We start from the raw sequence: 18,826 nt of genomic DNA on the forward strand, positions 1-18,826 counted from the left end.
TGTAATAGAAAAAAAAAACGCAAAAAAGCAAGTAGTTAGTAAAGAAAATATTTATATATCTATATCTATAATTCTTATCATTTATGCCCGAAAAGGTAGATTCAAATTTATTGTGATGGTGCCTGCAGTGTAGTGTCGGTGAGGATGATAATGGGTAATGTACTTGGGGTCCAAATGAACCAGACCACACGGTCACTATTTTTTTTATATTTATTTTATATTAAGTTAGTATTTTTTTTTCTTTATAGTATAAGATACCAATTTTTGCTGATCATAAAGGATAGCCAAAGGCTAAACTTTTACATTCGAAAAATATAATAAATGGTACATAATTTTTGTTAAGAAATTGATTTTTTTATATTTTTTTTTCGCCGAAGGTAGTAGGTGCATTTCATTCAATCAGAAAAAAAGAAATACAAGTGTCCAAAACACAGACAGACCAGGGTAAAAAAGAGGGATTTCACTCCCAAAGTACAAGTTAAATCTCGAAAGAAGAAAGTAAAAATTATTAAACTAATTTCATATTTTTTTTAATGTATTTTTAATTAAATTTTATTATTAGTTCTATAACATCAGTGATGAAAAATACTAATTTTTACTCAAAAAATTTAATTTTTAATTTTTACAAATAAAACTATATGAATATAATTTTTGTGGTCGTGTTTAAAAGAGAGATAGAGACTGAAAGATAAAATTAAGAAATAGAAAAAATAAAGACTAAAACAAATTTTAATATTGCGGTTAGTATAAAGTGAAAGATAGGGATTAAAATAAAAATAAAATTTTAATTTAATTCATACAAAAAATAAATTAAAAATTAATTAAAATAAATATTTTAAGTATAAATTATTATTAAAATTTTAATTTATATTCTCAAAAATATCGATCTTTTATATTTCATTTTTTAAAAATATTAAAATATTAAAATTTTAATATCGATATTTAAACTAATAAATATGACACTAAATTTTAATTTTTTAAAGTTTAATATCAATTTCAGTATCTCAAAATAAATGGTGACTGATTTTGGGCAGCGTAAAATACCAATTACCAATAAGAAAGTAGGAAACATTTGCAAATGATAAGCTCAAGTTGCGATAATTTAATTTTAATTAGACCGAAAAAGAAAAAATAAAAGGAAAAAATAATGACAATAATGGAGAAAAGCAGAGCGTACTGTGGTCGAAACACTGAAATGAAATGTCGATGATGGTGTGACCTAAGACTAAAAGGAAGCAAGCAAGGAGAAAAAAAAAAGGAGGAAGCAAAATAAGCGCAACTTTTGAGCTTTTCGAACTCTGTGTCAAGCAATCCACGCTGCACATGTAATAATAACGTGACGCCATTTTCGCTCTCTCATCCCCGCTTAGTGTGCATGTGCTTGTGCTCCTCTCTCTCTCTCTCTTTCTCTCGCACTCACTCAAGTTGAAGATCTTCTTCTTCTTCTTCCTCTTCGGACGCAGATTTACCGGTTCGCCGAACATTTGGATCCAATCCACAAATGAAGGGTGGCAAAGCTGCTAATCCGCTCATCTCATTCGAACATAAGAGGTAGTAATTAAACGCTCCGCGCGTTTCTCAGATCCGTTGAATCCTTACTTCATCATTGCCTTAGAATCGTGTTTTCATTCTTATCTTTTTCGTTTTAGTTTACTATTATTTTTATTTTTATTATTATTATTATTATTATTATTATTATTATTATTATTATTATTCAGTTATCCTACAATTCGGTTGGAGTTGGACCACAGTTGGTTTTCTTTTAAAAAATTCTGTTGCTCAACTTAGCTATGCAACTTTTCATTTTTCGTTTTCCATTTCGGTCTTTATTTCATTTCACTTTAAGGAAATGAAAATAAAATTACTGGACTACGAAGACCGATCTCACTGCAAAGCTAAGTGTGTCGTTATTTTCTTCCTTTTATTCCTTTTGGATGAAAAATTGGGGTTTGCAATGAGGCAATGCCGAGTGTTGTGGGGAATGAGTTGTGAGCTTTGTGCGAAATGTGTTGTTACCATTCTGGGGATGATTGCTGGTACATTCACTTCGCTATTGTTTGAAATACTTCTTACTTTACTATTCTCTTGGATCATTGTTTAGCTTTGGGTTATTGGAATTTAATGCATATAATTCGTGTGATCAGGGATGCGTATGGGTTCACCGTGCGGCCTCAGCACCTGCACAGATATCGAGAATATGCTAACATATACAAGGTAGTATTGCCACTTTTTTAAGTTTTGATCTCAACAACTACTATTTTAAGGAAGAATTAGGGGAAATTTTACCTCATGGCGTGTTTAAAATCCTCCAGAACAAATTTTAGATATAGGCATTATGTGTTGGTATTCACACAATAATTCCGCAATTTCAGTGTTATTCTAAGCATCAACCGTCTTGATTGTGATTTCAGGAGGAAGAAGAGGAAAGGTCAGATCGGTGGAACTCATTTCTAGAACGGCAGGCCGAGTCTTCTGACTTGACCAAGGAAGGATTGGCTGCGGATGAAGATGGAGCTTTGGGGGCTAAAGCCACAGAGAAAGAATCTGATGTTAGCTCAGAGAAAGATGGTGATGGAAATGAGTCGAGCACCCAAAAGCCTGGTTCTGATGATGCAGCTGAAAATGGTAGTCAAAAAGAGGGCTTACCAGAATGTGAATCCACAAAAGTTCATAAAGTTCAATTATGGACAGAGATAAGACCATCTCTTCGCACTATTGAAGATATGATGAGGATCCGTGTGAAGAAGAAAACCGTGCCAATAAAAGATGAAAGAAACAAGAAAGGTGTGCCAAAAGATGAATCGCAATCTCACACTGACGATTCTAAGTCCGTAAAGGGAGCTTGTGAGGAAGACTCTGATGAGGAGTTCTATGATGTTGAGAGGTCTGACCCTAGTTCAGATGCCCCTCCTGTTGATGGCACAACAAGTGCCCCATCTAATGGTATTGCTGCTGATGCAGCATCACTAGAGGCTCCATGGAAAGAAGAGTTGGAAGTTCTTGTTCGTGGGGGAGTGCCAATGGCTCTGAGGGGAGAGGTAGAAACTACATTCTTTGATAGTTGTGAGTTATAAGGTTAATCTCTATTTGGTTAGTTACCCTTTAGTTTGTTCATGTGGTTTAGCTTTGGCAAGCTTTTGTGGGTGCGAAAGCAAGGCGGGTGGAAAAGTATTATCAGCATTTGCTGGCTCTAGAGAATGACTCTGAAAGTAAAACTGATCAGCAAAGCGTTCAGTCAGCTGAGGATAATGGGAACACTAGTGCTGATTGCATACGTGTGCCAGAAAAATGGAAAGGACAGATTGAGAAGGTCTTTGCCTGTGATATTGCACCCTTGGTGCTCCTAATGCTGCAACAGCATTGCCGGAAAATATATTTCTTTAGTAAAAGTTCACTGTTGTGGTTTTTGCAGGATCTGCCTCGGACCTTTCCTGGCCATCCTGCCCTTGATGAGGACGGTAGAAATGCTTTGAGGCGATTACTTACTGCATATGCTCGACATAATCCTTCAGTTGGTTATTGTCAGGTTGATTTTTTTTTTCATTGTCGTTCTGATGGATTGTTTAAAATCCTATCTCTCAAGTAATCTAGTGAGATGTCTAAAAATGTATGCATTAAACACACCCATTCATGTAGAAGACTTTTGGACTTGTAGTGTATAAAGATAACGGCAACCGGTCATGTATCTCACATGTGCTCTCACTAAGCATTGTGTGTGGTTTATTAATTGATTATAAGAAGATCCCAATACCTCAGTACTGTGCTTCATATTTTGATCTGCGGCTCACTAATATGTACGATCTGACCTATAACATGGACAGTGAATCCGCTACACTTCAATCGATGTCTATTCCCAGTTACACACACATGGCCTGTGTTTTCATGACATAATTTATTTTGCAGGCCATGAATTTTTTTGCGGGATTATTGCTGCTATTGATGCCTGAAGAAAATGCCTTCTGGTAGGTTTGGAGATTACTGCTTGACTAAGTGTTGTATAGTACTTTTCAAATTATATATTTAGATGGGACATATCAACATAATTGTTTCTGTAGTTCAGAAATGCTGTCATCCTTAAGGAATGGATGCTTGGCATCTTCATGCTTATGCAGCATCTTTACATCTTTTGACTTTCATCATGTCAACTTGATAAATGTTTACTGTGATTTTTCTCAGGACCTTGATGGGCATTTTAGATGATTATTTTGATGGCTATTATTCAGAGGAAATGATAGAGTCTCAGGCATAGTTTCTAAAACTATTCTCAAGTAAATTCAGTAATTCATAAGAATAATTATTGTTGGATATTTTGAGGTTTATTCAAGTACTTTTTTTTTTCAACTTATCAGGTCGATCAACTTGTTTTTGAGGAGTTGGTACGGGAGAGGTTTCCGAAATTGGGTTTGTAATTTTTTTAATTCATTTTTATGTCTGTAAACTCAACAAGTGGATTTATTTAAGGTCCCCTTCTTAGTTGTTCATCTTGTGCGCACTTCTCTTGCAGTCAATCATCTGGATTATCTGGGAGTGCAAGTAGCATGGGTTACTGGACCGTGGTTCCTTTCCATTTTTGTGAACATGCTTCCTTGGGAAAGTGGTCAGGTTTTATCCTTTTCTATTGAGTAGTATAGCTTAGTTTTCTTTCCATAAAGCACCCAATGTTAAATTATTTATTTGTTTCACTGTTCTTCTGATTTCTTACTATCATTTGGAATCCAGTTCTTCGAGTGTGGGACGTGCTTCTTTTTGAAGGAAACCGAGTCATGCTATTTAGAACTGCTGTTGCTTTAATGGAGCTATATGGTACTGGCTTGAAAATTTTGTTCTTTCAAGCTATGTACTGTGCATTTGGAGAAAGTAGACTATTAACTCTTAGGCAATTCATATCTATGTTAGACTTATTAATTTCTTTTTCTCTTAGGTCCTGCGTTGGTAACAACTAAGGATGCTGGAGATGCAGTCACTTTACTCCAGTCCTTGGCTGGCTCCACATTTGATAGCAGCCAGCTTGTATTGACAGCTTGTATGGGTTTCCAAAGTATAAATGAAGCAAGATTGCAAGAGCTGAGGAATAAACATCGGCCATCGGTAATAGCTGCTATTGAAGAAAGATCGAAAGGGCTTAAAGCTTGGAGGGATTCACATGGTTTGGCATCAAAACTATTTAGCTTTAAACATGATCCTAAATCACAGCAGTCAGGTGATATGCAAGTGATTGGGAGTTTGTCGCGATCAGAATCTGGCTCAACAAATGCAGATGAGATTCTGATTAGTCTGACAGGAGAGGGTGAGATAGATTCCGTTCCAGACCTCCATGAGCAGGTTGCTTTTGTCTTTCTGTTATCTTCCCCCTTTCTTCATCCTAATGGTGCTTTATTGTTGTTATCTTCTACATTGCTCATTACATTGTGAACTCGTTCAGGTTGCCTATCTGAAGGTTGAACTATGCAGAATACTAGAGGAGAAAAGATCAGCTATTATTCGGTACTCAAAATGTCAAAATTGATATTGACTAGTCTGTGGGAGAAATTAAAATATGAACTTCTATACTTAAACGCTACTTACTGTGTGTGACTTTCATACCGAAAGTTTGAAGCATTGCATGGTTATTAGGGTTCTTTTTTATTTCGGAATTTTTATTGGAAATGGATGATCCTACTATTATTCATTAACTACTAGAGTAATCAAACCACTTGATTAATGATTAACAAATTAATAAAAGGGTCAACCACAAAATGATTTGATGGTTTCTTCTTTATAAATTAAGACTATCCACTATTCCTTGCTATCATACCTACCCCAGCCAGTTTTTCTCCTTAAATTACTTCAGGTTTCTTAACTTCTTACAGAAAGTTATGGAATTCACCCTTTTCATTCAGCATTAGTGACATTTGTTTTATTCTTTTTAACAGAGCAGAGGAGCTTGAAATAGCACTAATGGAGATGGTCAAGCAGGATAACAGGCGGCAACTAAGTGCCAAGGTAAGTCATGACCCATGAGGCCATATGAATTTGCTTCTTAGATAAACTATATGTTATTTGCATGGTATACATTCTATATCCCTAGGTTGGCACATCTTACTGTGGTGTTTTTTAATTATTATTGTATTTTAGTTTACTTTTATTTCTATAAGGCACACCCGCATTGCATGTTCTTGCAAAAAAAAAAGGGTTAGAACATGTAGATAGTTCTAGCTGCCAATCACAACTTTTGAGTGAGCGAGTGATATTACAGCAAACTAGAAATACTTGTGCCCCAAGCAATCACTAATTATCTGACATTGTTCTGACTGAATATTGAAACTGCTAATAAAAAGGAAAATTAAAAAGTAAAGAAAATAGAAGGAAAGAGGCATAAAATTAGGCTTTCATGTCCCTGTTGAACCTAATGTTACTTCCACCTCAAGTTAGTTGCGTTACCAATGGTCACTATTCTGCACCTTGTAAAGCACATAAAAATGTACAAGGCTTGAATTTAAATATGTTTTTTCTCATTAGTACCTATAGGGGTGCGTTTGGTTCTGACTTTTTTACTGAAAATAACTTTTCACATATTTGTATAAATATTTGAAAGTAAAATTTAGGCTCATAAATTAAAATGGGGGTAAAGTATGTCTTTTGTCCCTAATGTTTGTGATTTTCTTCAAAAATACCCCTAACGTTTAATTGTATTCAATTTTGTCCCTTATGTTTTCGGTTTATATTAGAATTACCCTTGATGTTAATTCCATCTAAAATGTTGGGGACAAAATAAGAAACGTTTAGGGATAGTTTTGAAACAAATAAAAAACGTTAAAGTCAAAATTGAATAAATAGAAAACGTTAGGGGTATTTTTATAAAAAATTGCAAACTTTAGGGACAAAAAGTATACTTTACCCATTAAAATGAGGTTACAAGTTTTCTTCCCTTTCAGTTTTTCACCATATTTCCTAGTTCTTTTGGGAAGTTCATGTATGCAGCTCATAATATCTCCAGGTTGAGCAATTGGAGCAAGAGGTTGCTGAGCTTCGGCAGGCACTTTCTGATAAACAAGAACAGGAAACTGCAATGCTTGAGGTCTCATTTTGACCTTATTTTTTCATTACTTTCCGGGGAAAATAGGACTTCTCTTCTCATTAAGATTTATTGCTGATAGGTCTTGATGCGGGTGGAGCAAGAGCAAAAGGTGACGGAGGATGCTCGCAGGTTTGCGGAGCAAGATGCAGCAGCACAAAGATATGCTGTCCAAGTGCTTCAGGTTACCTTTTTTCCCATTGGTCCTTTCTTGTCCATATATTTCATTGTTGTCTTTGACAAAGAAGGGTTAATAGATGGTAAATTATTCATCTTGATAACCTGTTGCTCATGTTATAGTAAAATCTGCCTTAACCAGTAGTTGGGATAATTACTTGGATTTATTTGACGGGGCTAAATTATATTTTGATTTGGCAGTCAAAGTATGAAGAAGCAACTGCTGCACTTGGTGAAATGGAGAAGAGGGCAGTTATGGCAGAATCTATGCTTGAGGCTACATTGCAGTATCAGTCCGGTCAGGCTAAAGCACAACCATCACCACGGTGTGTTATTTAATTTACTGCTGTGTGCTAACATGCTTTCTGTTTGTTTTGCTCTTCTGAACTTGGTCTTTCTTCAGAATGTTTTAGTAGACCAGGATTTCTCTGTAATGCCAAAGTTTGGAATGATGGATATTGGAAAATGAAATGAGCATGATTGCTTTAGCCCTGTTTATGCATACAAATACAACCTTTTTTGGATTAGCTTTAACTTCATTCCTCCTCGCTTTGTAATAGATCTTTGCAACCAGAATCTCCTGCATCAAGAAACAATCAGGAGCCTACAATCGACATCCCACCTAGGAGGGTTAGTTTGCTTTCTCGATGGCGTGATCGAAACAAGGTTAGTAACAGCCATTACATGAGAATTTTTATTTTATCAATGTTGTTGCCCCTGCTGGTGTCATTTGAATGGGTACTTACTTTCTTGCAGTTTATAGTTCTTTTTTTTTTTTGTCAAGGCAGTTTATAGTTCTTTTTTTTTTGGTCAAGGCAGTTTATAGTTCTTAACCTGAATTCTTGCAACAGGGGAAAGAAGAGTCAGCTGATGGAAAGCCCAATGTTGAGGAGCAATGTATGGGAAACCCCAAGGTTGAGGAGCAAAGTATGGGAAAGCCCAAGGTGGAGGAACAAAGTAAGGAACAGCCCATTGTGGAGGAACAGAGTATGGGAAAGCCCACTGTTGAGGAACAAAGTGCAGTGAACCACCAAGAAGGAAATGGCCTTAAAGTAGAGGATGAGATTAGGAAAGAAGATAATGCCTAGATGGAATCATTCCTTCACAAGACGGTTTGAGGAGCACCTATTTAGTTCCTTCTTCCTGATCTGTAATTTTTGTTTAGTGTGAACGTATAAATTTTCATATTCATTAATTGTTTCTTCATGCGATAGAATAATAGCAATTCGAGAAAAAAAATGTAATGATCACGTCAATTGTAATACTTCTCGATCTCGATATTCTAATGTAGAATTAGTGTGGGTATGTCCAAAGTATAATAAATTTAGCTCTTATTACAGGGCATTCCCTCGCACAATGTCCGTCATTGGATGTGGTTTAACTAGATTCTACAACTCATAATTATGCATACCAATATCACATTATTGGCATTATCCAAACATTATCTAAACATTTCTATAGTTCAAAATTCATTGATTTTTTTCCTTTCAAATTTAGTTTGTATTAGATCAGTTTTATCTGGTAATAGATTTTTAAATTACTTTATTTAATTCCATTATTATAACTATTAGCATATCGTCTTTCAATCAACCATATAAAAATGGTAATTGACTTCAATCAAATGTTATTTTATTTTAAGTTAATCTTTTTAAATAGGTAAATATAGTTTATTCTACTTTATAGTTTGCTAAAAAAGGGTCAGAAAAATCTCTAGAGGAATAGCTGTGAATACCCCTAAAATTCAATTTCCAAGTGATAAGTAGTCCAACTATAAACTTCCCCGCAGAGGCAGAGTACTAAAAAGTAAGACCAAAAAGGCCATTTAGCAAAACAAAAAAGAAGTGGAAGCCCTTGTGTTGTATATTTGGCAGAGTTAGTTCATCCTCGATGCATCGGTACGCGTATGAACGAACAGGATTTCATTGTATCCCCGGGTGATTCTGATCTTCTCATCACTATACCTGAAAAAGAACACTCAAACCATCAGCATCCAAAATCCATCAATTTAAGTTTTGGGATTTATGTGTTCTTACAGAAGCTCCAAGGTGAACTTGTTCTCCATCTGCATGGGATATCCAAATGGGCCACCAATTATGGCTGCATCGTCCATTGTAACATCATACATTTTGGTGCCAGTTTTCCTGTTAAATTTTGAGCAATCAAGACGTTAGAGCACATCAATGTCGCTTCCTTATCAAATGATTTTAATGAAGAACAACTTTGCTTCTAAATCTGTGGCCATCTTAATGGTCAACATAAAATTCCTTAAACACTGGAAACTCACACAAAATTTCCAGTCATGGAGAACTTAAGCCCAAGCAAGATGTCAACCACAAACTTTATTCGACCATTTTTCCCGATGATCTGCAACAACCATTGTAAGTGACAAACTGAAGATGTGACGCAGTATATCAATTGCGCATATAAAGTAAAATGTAATGACTGCAATCACATGATCCTGATACCTGCTTTCCCATCAGACCGTTTGCAGCATTCTCTATCCAACTATCTGTCACAGTCTGTATAGGATAAGTTGTTTAAATAACACATAACGGATTTAGCCACAGAAACATTTTTGCTTAAATTAGATTATATCGGTAGCCACAAAAAGAAAAAGGAAAGGAAAGAAGAGCTTGAAAAGAATCAGATCATTAACAGTCTGTGGCCTGTTTGGATTTCCAAATCTACCTGTGAGTTCCATACCATCTGCCACTCTCCTTCTTCTAGTTCTGGTTCCTTTTCACCATTATTCCGCGTTAGGGAAACTAATTCCTCTATTGCCTGTTTGGAATTAAGGACGTGAAAGCAATGAGAATTGAAACATTCCAGTTAAATTTTATACACATGCATACACACTCTTAATTGACGATTACCTCTTTGACATTCCTCCCTGACGAAACCGCTGTCAGTAACCTCTGCCTAGGTTCAGTTTGCTTCTGCAACACAAATGTAGTTCCCTGCACTACAGATATGTTGCTAATAATTCTTAGAATATACAATATATTTACTTAAATAGGGATAGCTTCTGCTAGACAACGGATTTTACCCAAGGGAAGGAACAAAATACTTTTAAAAATGATGCTTATGCCTAAATCACCTTATTTCCCCTTGAGATACGAAGGTTTCCTGAATGCGACAAATAGGTGGTGTCTAACCAACCCTTTGCTTCATCACCAAGTAGCCTAAATGGAACTGGATATGGAACTTTAAATGGCAGAAATCTAAAAGAAAATGCAGCTCTGTCAAACCTAAAAAGGATTCTTTTTCCATCTTGAATTGATGCTGCTGCCTGTGTCAGTTGAAAATAAAATCAAGCCCTTAGCTGACTAAGTCGGTTCAGGAATAAGGGAACGAGCAATGTCACTGGTTCTTGAAAAAACCAAACAACAGAAAACACAATATATGCCTGGAAGCTAACCACGTATTCTTTATTCTCAGAAGCACTTAGCTAATAAGCATTGTTACAACATTGACAACAGAATGCCAACCTTATATTCTTTTTAAGATGTGTAAAGGCAAGTTCAGATTAACACGTATATTAAATTTATCACAACTTACAATTTAAGTTAATTTTTATTACCTCAACTTTCAGCTCACCAATGGCATCAGAAAATGACACAATATTGCACACCCGTGGATCATTTGTTTGAAGATATACCTCTTGAAATACACTAAAGAAGTCAACCCCAACAAATGTTCTCTGAAAGAGCAATATATAATGCGAGACTGAGACACACTCTTACAATCAACTAAAGCTGATTTTGAAATCATTCTGGTGTGTGAGTTGGCAAAAGATTTGCTGACAGAACAGTCAACCTTAGGGGCATGGGAATTCAATGATATTTGGCATCCAAAATGCAAATAACAATTTCGAAATCTGGTATATTTTTCGAAGACAGCAAACTGTGATTGGAGTTTGGAGAATATGTTTCAAATAGGACCATCCAAAAGATTAAAAAAGAAAAGCCAAAAACGCAACCTGAATTGGCGATGCTGTTCCCGGTCTGGTAGTGAAAATTAACTGCCATCGACCCTCGATTAAGTTTGATTTTGTCTGCAGAATTAAATTTGATGTACTCCAGTAATCTATGAACTATGAAGAATTAAAAACAAACAAAATAACTAGTACTTCACGTTTGCTTGGTTCTAACTACCCAAAAAACTTAGTTCTGAAGCAGGTTGTATGAGTTGATTAAACAAAGCTGACGGCAAATTAGATGATAACAATAATTCAAATCTGATAATCAGGATTAATCATGTATAAAAAGAGTTGGATCGAAATTGATCATGGATGAACAAATTTGAAGTAAAAGACGAACCGGATCAGGCACGCCACCTAAACGTTCGAGAACTTGCACAGCTCGCTCAACAGCCTGCCATGGCACACAAATAAAACCGCAATAAATTATTTTTTTAAAAAAATAAATTAATAAAGAATGCTTAGTTGAATTTTACTGTGAAACAAAGTGAAGAAACTTGAGAGAGAGACATTGAGCTGGTTCGGAGAAGAAGAACGTCCACGTCCTTGGATGCCGATAAGAGCTTCGATGAGTGAATTCTCAGATTCTGTAAAAGAGATTTGCTCCACTGTTGAGGACCGAAACACTAACCGATCTTTGCGGAGCTTTGGAGAAGAAGAACCAAAGCTTGAAGGACTTGATGAGGGCAACTGAAACCCTAAATTTACAGCTTTCACTGCCATTCTAATTCGCAACTAACTGCTTCCAAGTTCCAACGAGAAACAGCTTCAGTTCGCTTTCTGTTGTGTGGCGGATAATAATTGTTGGCGCCAAGATGAAATTGTACACGTGGCACTTCACCAACAAATGTTAAGATATTACGTTTATCGCTTTCAAATTTCAGTGTTCACACATCAGGTTACGTTTAGTCTTTACTACGCCACTCATCGTTGCAAATATCGCATTGAAAATGAAAATTTGGATAGTTCGCTCTACTTGTTTCTTAGCGTTTCGTATGAATATGAATACAGATTTTTTTTCTTTAATGTTTGGTCGGGGAAAACTTATATAATTGAACCCGTTTGTTTGCTGCCTTATTTAAGGCACACTCCAACTCCATGTAGATGTATGAAATATTGAAATTATTATTTCATTTATTTGTGAATTGAGAAATTACATTGTCCATTGCAATTTACAAATACAATAAGATTATTACAAATGGGCTTCCAACCAAAGATCCACAGGGGAGAGAAGCCTAAAATGGAATAAGCCTGATTCACAATTCACAAGGTTGCATTATGACATGATTGTGAGAGTTCACATTGAACTTATTAGCGAAAAAATCAAATCAAATCACCGATTGGAATTGCACAGAACCAAAAACAGTGCATGTCAGCATAGATGAAGCAGTTGTAGCAGGCGGCAATGCCTTCGTAGTTGTTGCTGTCGCTATTTGACTAATACATAGCAAGAACAGTAGAGCTGCGAAGACATGGGAAAAGAAGGGGTAAAAAAGAAATTCCACAATTGTAAACCACACAAAATGCACTCAATAATTTTATTCCCGAATAAAAATATACTCAAATTTTATTATCAACAAAAATCCTTTGAAATAATTTTAAAATGCGACAAAAATGTCCAATATTAAATATATATTTTTAGTTTTAGAGACTGAATTTTAAAAATAATACCTCATTTTTCTATCATGCTTACAAAAAATCACATTAAAAATCAATTTCTAAATCATTTTTTGAGAAATAAATATTTAATGTTAGATATTTTTATCGCGTTTTAAATTGTTTGAAGGTACTTTCATCAATAGCAAAATTTGAGTGCATTTTTGTCCGTGACAATTATTTGACTATATTTTTGGTAGTTTACCCTTCTATAATTTTATCAAATTTGTAATTAATTTTTTATATTATTTTTAATTTTATAATTAAATTCTTTTCCTGTCAAAAATATTAAAATTAACATCATACTTTCTTCAAACATAACAATGTATAGTTAAACCAAATTAGGTTGGTCTAATAATTAGCTATGTGACAAACCTTTAAATGGAGCTCCAACTTATAAAGAAATACAAAACACATGGACTTCCAATTTGCATCGTACTTGAACTTTTGAAATTCAATGAGAAATGGAAAAACAAAAGATATTAGATAAGTTACCAGCAAACATTACTTCCATTTTTCTCCTCTATAGCAGCAGATCAATATATAACTCTTGCAGCCTCCATCCAACATTCCAGCCCCATGAGAAGGAATATCATCAAGATAGCATTTGGCAGTTCAGAATGTGATCTGGTACCCCTATTGTAAGATCTGCCATAAACATCTTCTATCAAAATTGGAGCTAAAAGCCACCTTCCAATCAAAGAGCAATCATAAGACCTATTGTCACATCAAACTCAATAATGAATTATGAAAGCGCTCGTATTTACTCCATAGTCCATACTGATGATAAGGCAATCATTCACTTGCATGCGTAACAAAAAACAAAACCATGGCAGAACCAGAATCAAACTAGAAGTCCAAGCTAGCAGAGACATGCACTAAAATATTTAAGATTTTGTGAATGAAGGTGGTATTATTAACCGAGATGTACGAACAGAAAGCTTTTATTCATTGATATAATTAATAGAAGCGACTCAATATAAGGAAATTCATTCAGCATTGTAAGGTAATCACGTGTCAATAACTGGCAGAGGAGTTGTCAAATAAAGATTCAGAAAGATATTAAAAGTTTCATTGTACTAAGCGAATACATTAAAAGGAAGGATGGGGAATCCTCTCTTGGCAGAAGAACAAAACATGATAACCAAGATAATTAAAAAATCTATTACACGGAATTAGCAGAAAATATCAAAGTACAAGATATTCATTATTTTTCCAGATTAATTCACAGATTCATTACAGGCTAACCAGAGGAACACTAATGCTTACAGGTTAATCCCCTACACATAAATGAACCTGCAAACTAACTACTATTTTCAACAACCTAGACACTCAAGCCCTGTAACAGAAAAAAACGAGAAATGTTAAAAAGGGAGACAAAATAAAAGTGAACTATAAACCTAGAAGGCTACAATTTTTGTACGCATTAAAAAGCAGTAGAATCCGTTTCACTCTACACTTCCCCCATCGCCTATTGAGAGGAGCAACTGAAGCTACAAGGTGGGATAGATAATTATAATCTCTTAACAATCTAATAGCTTATCCCAACTACCTGCAAACTACCAAATCCTAGCAATCATCCTTCTCATAGAGGACTGCATCCTTTACACAATCATTTGTAGCTTCGAGAGTTTTTGATTCATCATTTCTGTCCAGCATTTCAGATTCAATACCCTCTTTGTTATCAATACAATCATCATCTTTTGCAAGAACTTTATCCGGCAAACACTGAGGCGTTGCTTCTTCATCCTTTTCCTCCTTCACTTCACTAAACCTTATTTCATCCCTCATCTCCTTATCCTTGATCTCATTCTTCTTTTCATCATCCTTTTGTACACCAGTTTCCTCCTTCAATTCATTAAACTCAATCACATCCCTCATTTCATCAACACCTTTGATCTGATTCTTCTTTGCAACCACCTCATCTGGAACAGATTCTTCCATACAAACATCACCTCTGCCTTCAGTCTCTGCTACTCCGACATTGTCTAACTTAGCACCAACCTCGAAGTTCATATTTCTCCCACTTACCAGCATCGAGTCAACCATCTCTGCATTGTTATCAATTCCCAAAACTGGAACATCTGATCCACCTTCACTTTCATTGTCAGACCCATTCTCCACCACTTCCTCGTTAACATCTTCCACAACTTGGTTTTGCCTCTCAAGAAACAGTAATCTCCTTCGCAAATCACCTAACTCTCTCTCCATCAGGAATAGACGCTCCTTCAATGTCAAATTCTCCTCCTCCAATTGTGCTATATGGGAATCCTGATCATCTACCCTATTCTCTAATACATTGTTATACTCACCTCCATAATTTGGGTATATCATCTCAAACCGGCTCAAATCATGGTCCAGCCTTCTTTCCACCTCCACATGTTCCTCCACATCACTCTCACTCGACCCACCGCCTCCATCCTCCTCGTCCTCATCATCATGAACATCAGCCTCGTGCCCCGGAGATCGAAGCCTAATCAAACCCTTCATCGACCCGTATCCATCAACACCCCACTCCTCCTTCGCCATATCCCCTAACACCTCCCTCGACGGAGACAGTATAGGTGTGGGAAGCACTGCAGGGGTCACCGGGCAAGGTGACACAAGCGATGCAATGCCACCGGACTTCTTCGCACGAATAATAAACGATGTCGTATTCCTAGGCGCATAAGGAGCAAACCTATTATTAAACTTCTTCTTGGGATAGAACTTACGTGCTTTTAGACGGTTTTGCGATTGCAACTCGTGCAGAGTAGGTGGTTGGTAAACGGCGCCGGTGTTCGGAACACTAACGGATGAGCTTGGAATGGGTTTTTCCATTCTCCTGAGGTCCTTGCGCTTGTCGGTGGGGACCTTCTTCCCCTTCCAGTTACTTCGACCAGGCTTAGGAGCAGAGAAATTTGGTTTCATAGGGTTCTGAAACTTCATGTTAGGGTCAAGAGGAGGCTGCTGAGACCAGACCTTGTATCCCCTGTTCATCATCATAGGAGGCTGAGTCTGGTTCATCATCATCTGAGATGGCTTCATCGGAGGCTGTTGAGGTTTCTGATTCATAGCTTGACTGTGAGAGAGCAATTGAGGCTGGGACTGACCTATGATCTGAGACTTGTTAATTACCTGAGGCTGGCTCATCATCGGAACCTGATTCATCATCTGAGGCTGGCTCATCTGGTTCAAATTCATCATCATCTGAGATTGATCGTTCATCGTCGTCGTTGTCACGATTTTCCTAAACAAAACCCTAAGACTAATAACAGTTAGGGCTATTACTCCTTTTCTTTTACAATTTCAAACCGCGTGGTTAAAGATCAAGATATTATCGCCGATCGGAAAAAAGGATCGGCGGAAAACGTGAGATCGAAACCCTAAATCCTCTTCTTCTCGGATTCGGAACCAAGAAGATTGGGGATTTGATCCTGCAAGATTCAACCTACGGCCGAAATCGTTTTCCTCCTTCGATATTCCGCTCAATCTGAAAACCGATTCTGAATTTCTAGTTTTATTTATCTTTTTCTCTCTAGAGAATTCTGTTTATCTGAGGATTTTTGCTTCTCTGAGGTGCCCGTTGGAACCAAGAGGGCTTATATAATGGATAAGGAATAACTTTGACGGTCAGATATACATTCGGAAAATTGACGGCTTTGATTGTACATACGTGACTAACACGTGACACTGGTTTCCGTGAAGTTCGACTCTCACGTTTCTGGATTGATAATTTGCACTCTGACCCATTTTGTTTTGGAATTTTCAGTTTTCACCCCTGCCCCATTAGGCCATTGTGGGCCAGACAAGATGGCCTCTAAGTCCAACAAAGCCCAGTTTGGGGTTTACCTGTCTGCTGTCGGCATGATGAATTTATGAATTTTTTATCGATTTTTTTTGTAGTTAAAAGTGAGATTCGAACTTGCGAGTTTTGAGTAAATATGGAGATACTATGCATTTGAATTATAACTCTTGGCATGAATTTTTTTATTGTTACAAATAAAGACTCTTAATAATTCATGCCAAAAGAAAATAGAATAAAGACTCTTAGTTATGGAAAAATTTTCTATAAACAACTAAATAGAATAAACACTCCGAGATAAAAATTAGTTTTCAATAGTTCAAAGTGTTACAAAAAAAATTAAATATCTTTTGCAAAGTGTTTTTTTATTGTAATATGCTAGTTGTAGGAGAAAATTTGATGAAAATTTTATAAATTAAAAAATTAATAAAACGAGAAAGTGCTAATTTAATTACATTAAATCAACATAGCGAAATTCATGTATGATGTAAATTATAAAATCAATAATAATCAATTCTTCATTTTACATTGTATTCGGAATTGTCCAAAAGCTCAGTTTATCTGGCATAGGTTGGATATTTCTTGTCATCCTTTGAATTTGAAGAACTGGTTTTTGTATCATAGCAGAGAGCATCCGTTCAAGTTCTTTTCGCGACTTTGGTAGATATGGCGAGTAAGGAATAATGACATATTTAATCCCTATAAAACTTGGCCTCCGAAAAAAGTGATTTGTCCGGCATTAACTTCAGAAAAAGAGCTTAGGAATATTTTTGAATTACAACGTATGTCCCTTCTCTCTACTCTAAATGGTTTTTGGAATCCTCCATTCATTGGTACTTTTAAGATTAATTGTGATGCTAGTTATTTTGGTTCGGGTGATAGTGTTGGTTTTGCTTATGTTATTAGAGATTGTAATGAGAGTTGGCAAAGGGGGTGTTTTGGAATGATTGAGAGTAATAGTATTCTTCAAGGAGAATTGTTTGCTATTTGGAGAGGATATCTCTTAGCTTGGGATGTGGGTCAACGAGATGTTATTTGTGAGACGGATTGTGTGGAAGCATTTAATCTTGTTACTCAAGATGGTTTTGGGTTTATTGATCCATTGGTGCTCAAAATAAGATATATCATGCATTGGAATTGGCGTGTTGACTTTCGTTTGATTATGAAAAATTATGAAAAATGCAAACAGTGACAGATACTATGGCAAAGATGGCGATAAAGTTACAACTTTCGCATGCTTCTTTCACCTTGGGAAGAGTTTAAGAGTAGTCTTAAACGGGACTGCCCCTCTATTTAAGCAGTTCCTTGTTTTGTTTGTTTTGTTTTTCTTTGTTTAATTTATTTCAGTAAAAAAAAATCAATTCTTCATTTTTCACTTTACCAATTTTTTTTTTTAATTTTTTTTTTGCTTTTGTTTTTTGTTTTTTAAAAAACTCATACATGATCACATATAAGAGCACAATAATAATGATAATTGCAAAATTAAACTAACTAAATTTGGAGAAAAAAACTGAATATATTATTATCAGGTGCAAAAAATCGCAAAAAATTCAAAAAAAAATGTAGTTTATTCGTATCTTCTAAATTTAGATGGCCAACAGTTCTATCAATGGTGGCAATAATTGAATGACAACCTATGGCAGTTCTATACAATGCTTTGTTGAAAGAGGTGATAGAGGCAGGCATGGTTAAACCTAGTATATAGTCCAGCTTTGAAACCAGCATTGAGACATCCCTAATTTTAAATATTTAACAAAATTGTTAAATATTTGTTCACTAGCTTTTTACTTTTTGTGTTGCAGTCGAGGGGCTAATTTTTTTGGATATGCAAATTCTGTGTGTGTTGTGCATAGGTGTGGAGGTGGATGGTGTTAGACATGAATGTGGGATAATTTTTTTTAAACTATAAAGTGAAGAAATCGGACTGTGCGATTTTTTTGTTAAAAAAATTTTGAACACAAATCGGATGGTGAGGGAGGAAAAATTGGATGGTCCGATTTATACTTTTAAAATATTTTTTATTTTGAAAACAAAAATCGGATGGTCCGATTTCAATATTAAATTTTTTTAATTGTTTAAAATACAAATCGGACGGTCCGATTTGTGTAATGCAATTTTTTTAATTTTTTAAACACAAATCGGACGGTCCGATTTGCTCTTGACACCACAATTGTGT

The 18,826-nt window shown here is 35.7% G+C and overlaps 3 protein-coding genes across 9 annotated transcripts; 1 reads left to right on the forward strand and 2 right to left on the reverse strand.

Annotated features, from left to right (window-relative positions):
* Positions 1-1,080: 1,080 nt before the first annotated feature.
* On the forward strand, positions 1,081-8,588 carry LOC112712364 (uncharacterized). The gene is made up of 18 exons (XM_025765233.2): positions 1,081-1,551; positions 2,145-2,214; positions 2,412-3,038; positions 3,125-3,310; positions 3,413-3,526; positions 3,904-3,962; positions 4,177-4,243; positions 4,350-4,401; positions 4,505-4,597; positions 4,720-4,803; positions 4,922-5,322; positions 5,423-5,484; positions 5,913-5,982; positions 6,977-7,057; positions 7,137-7,238; positions 7,433-7,557; positions 7,792-7,897; positions 8,083-8,588. The coding sequence occupies exons 1-18, from the start codon at positions 1,502-1,504 to the stop codon at positions 8,317-8,319; spliced, it is 2,586 nt and encodes an 861-aa protein (XP_025621018.1). The 5' UTR covers positions 1,081-1,501; the 3' UTR covers positions 8,320-8,588.
* Positions 8,589-8,942: 354 nt separating this feature from the next.
* Positions 8,943-12,339, reverse strand: LOC112712366 (probable plastid-lipid-associated protein 12, chloroplastic). 7 transcript variants are annotated; one of them, XM_025765237.3, is made up of 11 exons: positions 11,721-12,339; positions 11,551-11,604; positions 11,211-11,285; positions 10,812-10,931; positions 10,329-10,520; positions 10,105-10,188; positions 9,920-10,012; positions 9,697-9,750; positions 9,516-9,595; positions 9,265-9,372; positions 8,943-9,192 (listed from the first exon to the last, which is right to left on the reverse strand). In XM_025765237.3, the coding sequence occupies exons 1-11, from the start codon at positions 11,931-11,933 to the stop codon at positions 9,105-9,107; spliced, it is 1,161 nt and encodes a 386-aa protein (XP_025621022.1). In that variant the 5' UTR covers positions 11,934-12,339; the 3' UTR covers positions 8,943-9,104. The 7 variants fall into 7 exon arrangements, with proteins under 7 accessions (XP_025621022.1, XP_025621021.1, XP_025621024.1 ...); XM_025765236.3 differs by having other exon boundaries at positions 11,211-11,324; XM_025765239.3 differs by lacking the exon at positions 10,812-10,931.
* Positions 12,340-14,041: 1,702 nt separating this feature from the next.
* On the reverse strand, positions 14,042-16,436 carry LOC112712365 (uncharacterized). The gene has a single exon (XM_025765235.3). It carries the CDS (start codon positions 16,071-16,073, stop codon positions 14,436-14,438), a length of 1,638 nt encoding a protein of 545 aa, XP_025621020.1. The 5' UTR covers positions 16,074-16,436; the 3' UTR covers positions 14,042-14,435.
* Between the last annotated feature and the right edge of the window lie 2,390 nt (positions 16,437-18,826).

The sequence above is a fragment of the Arachis hypogaea genome, chromosome 9, assembly GCF_003086295.3.
Source record: "Arachis hypogaea cultivar Tifrunner chromosome 9, arahy.Tifrunner.gnm2.J5K5, whole genome shotgun sequence".
NCBI classification, from domain to species: domain Eukaryota; kingdom Viridiplantae; phylum Streptophyta; class Magnoliopsida; order Fabales; family Fabaceae; genus Arachis; species Arachis hypogaea.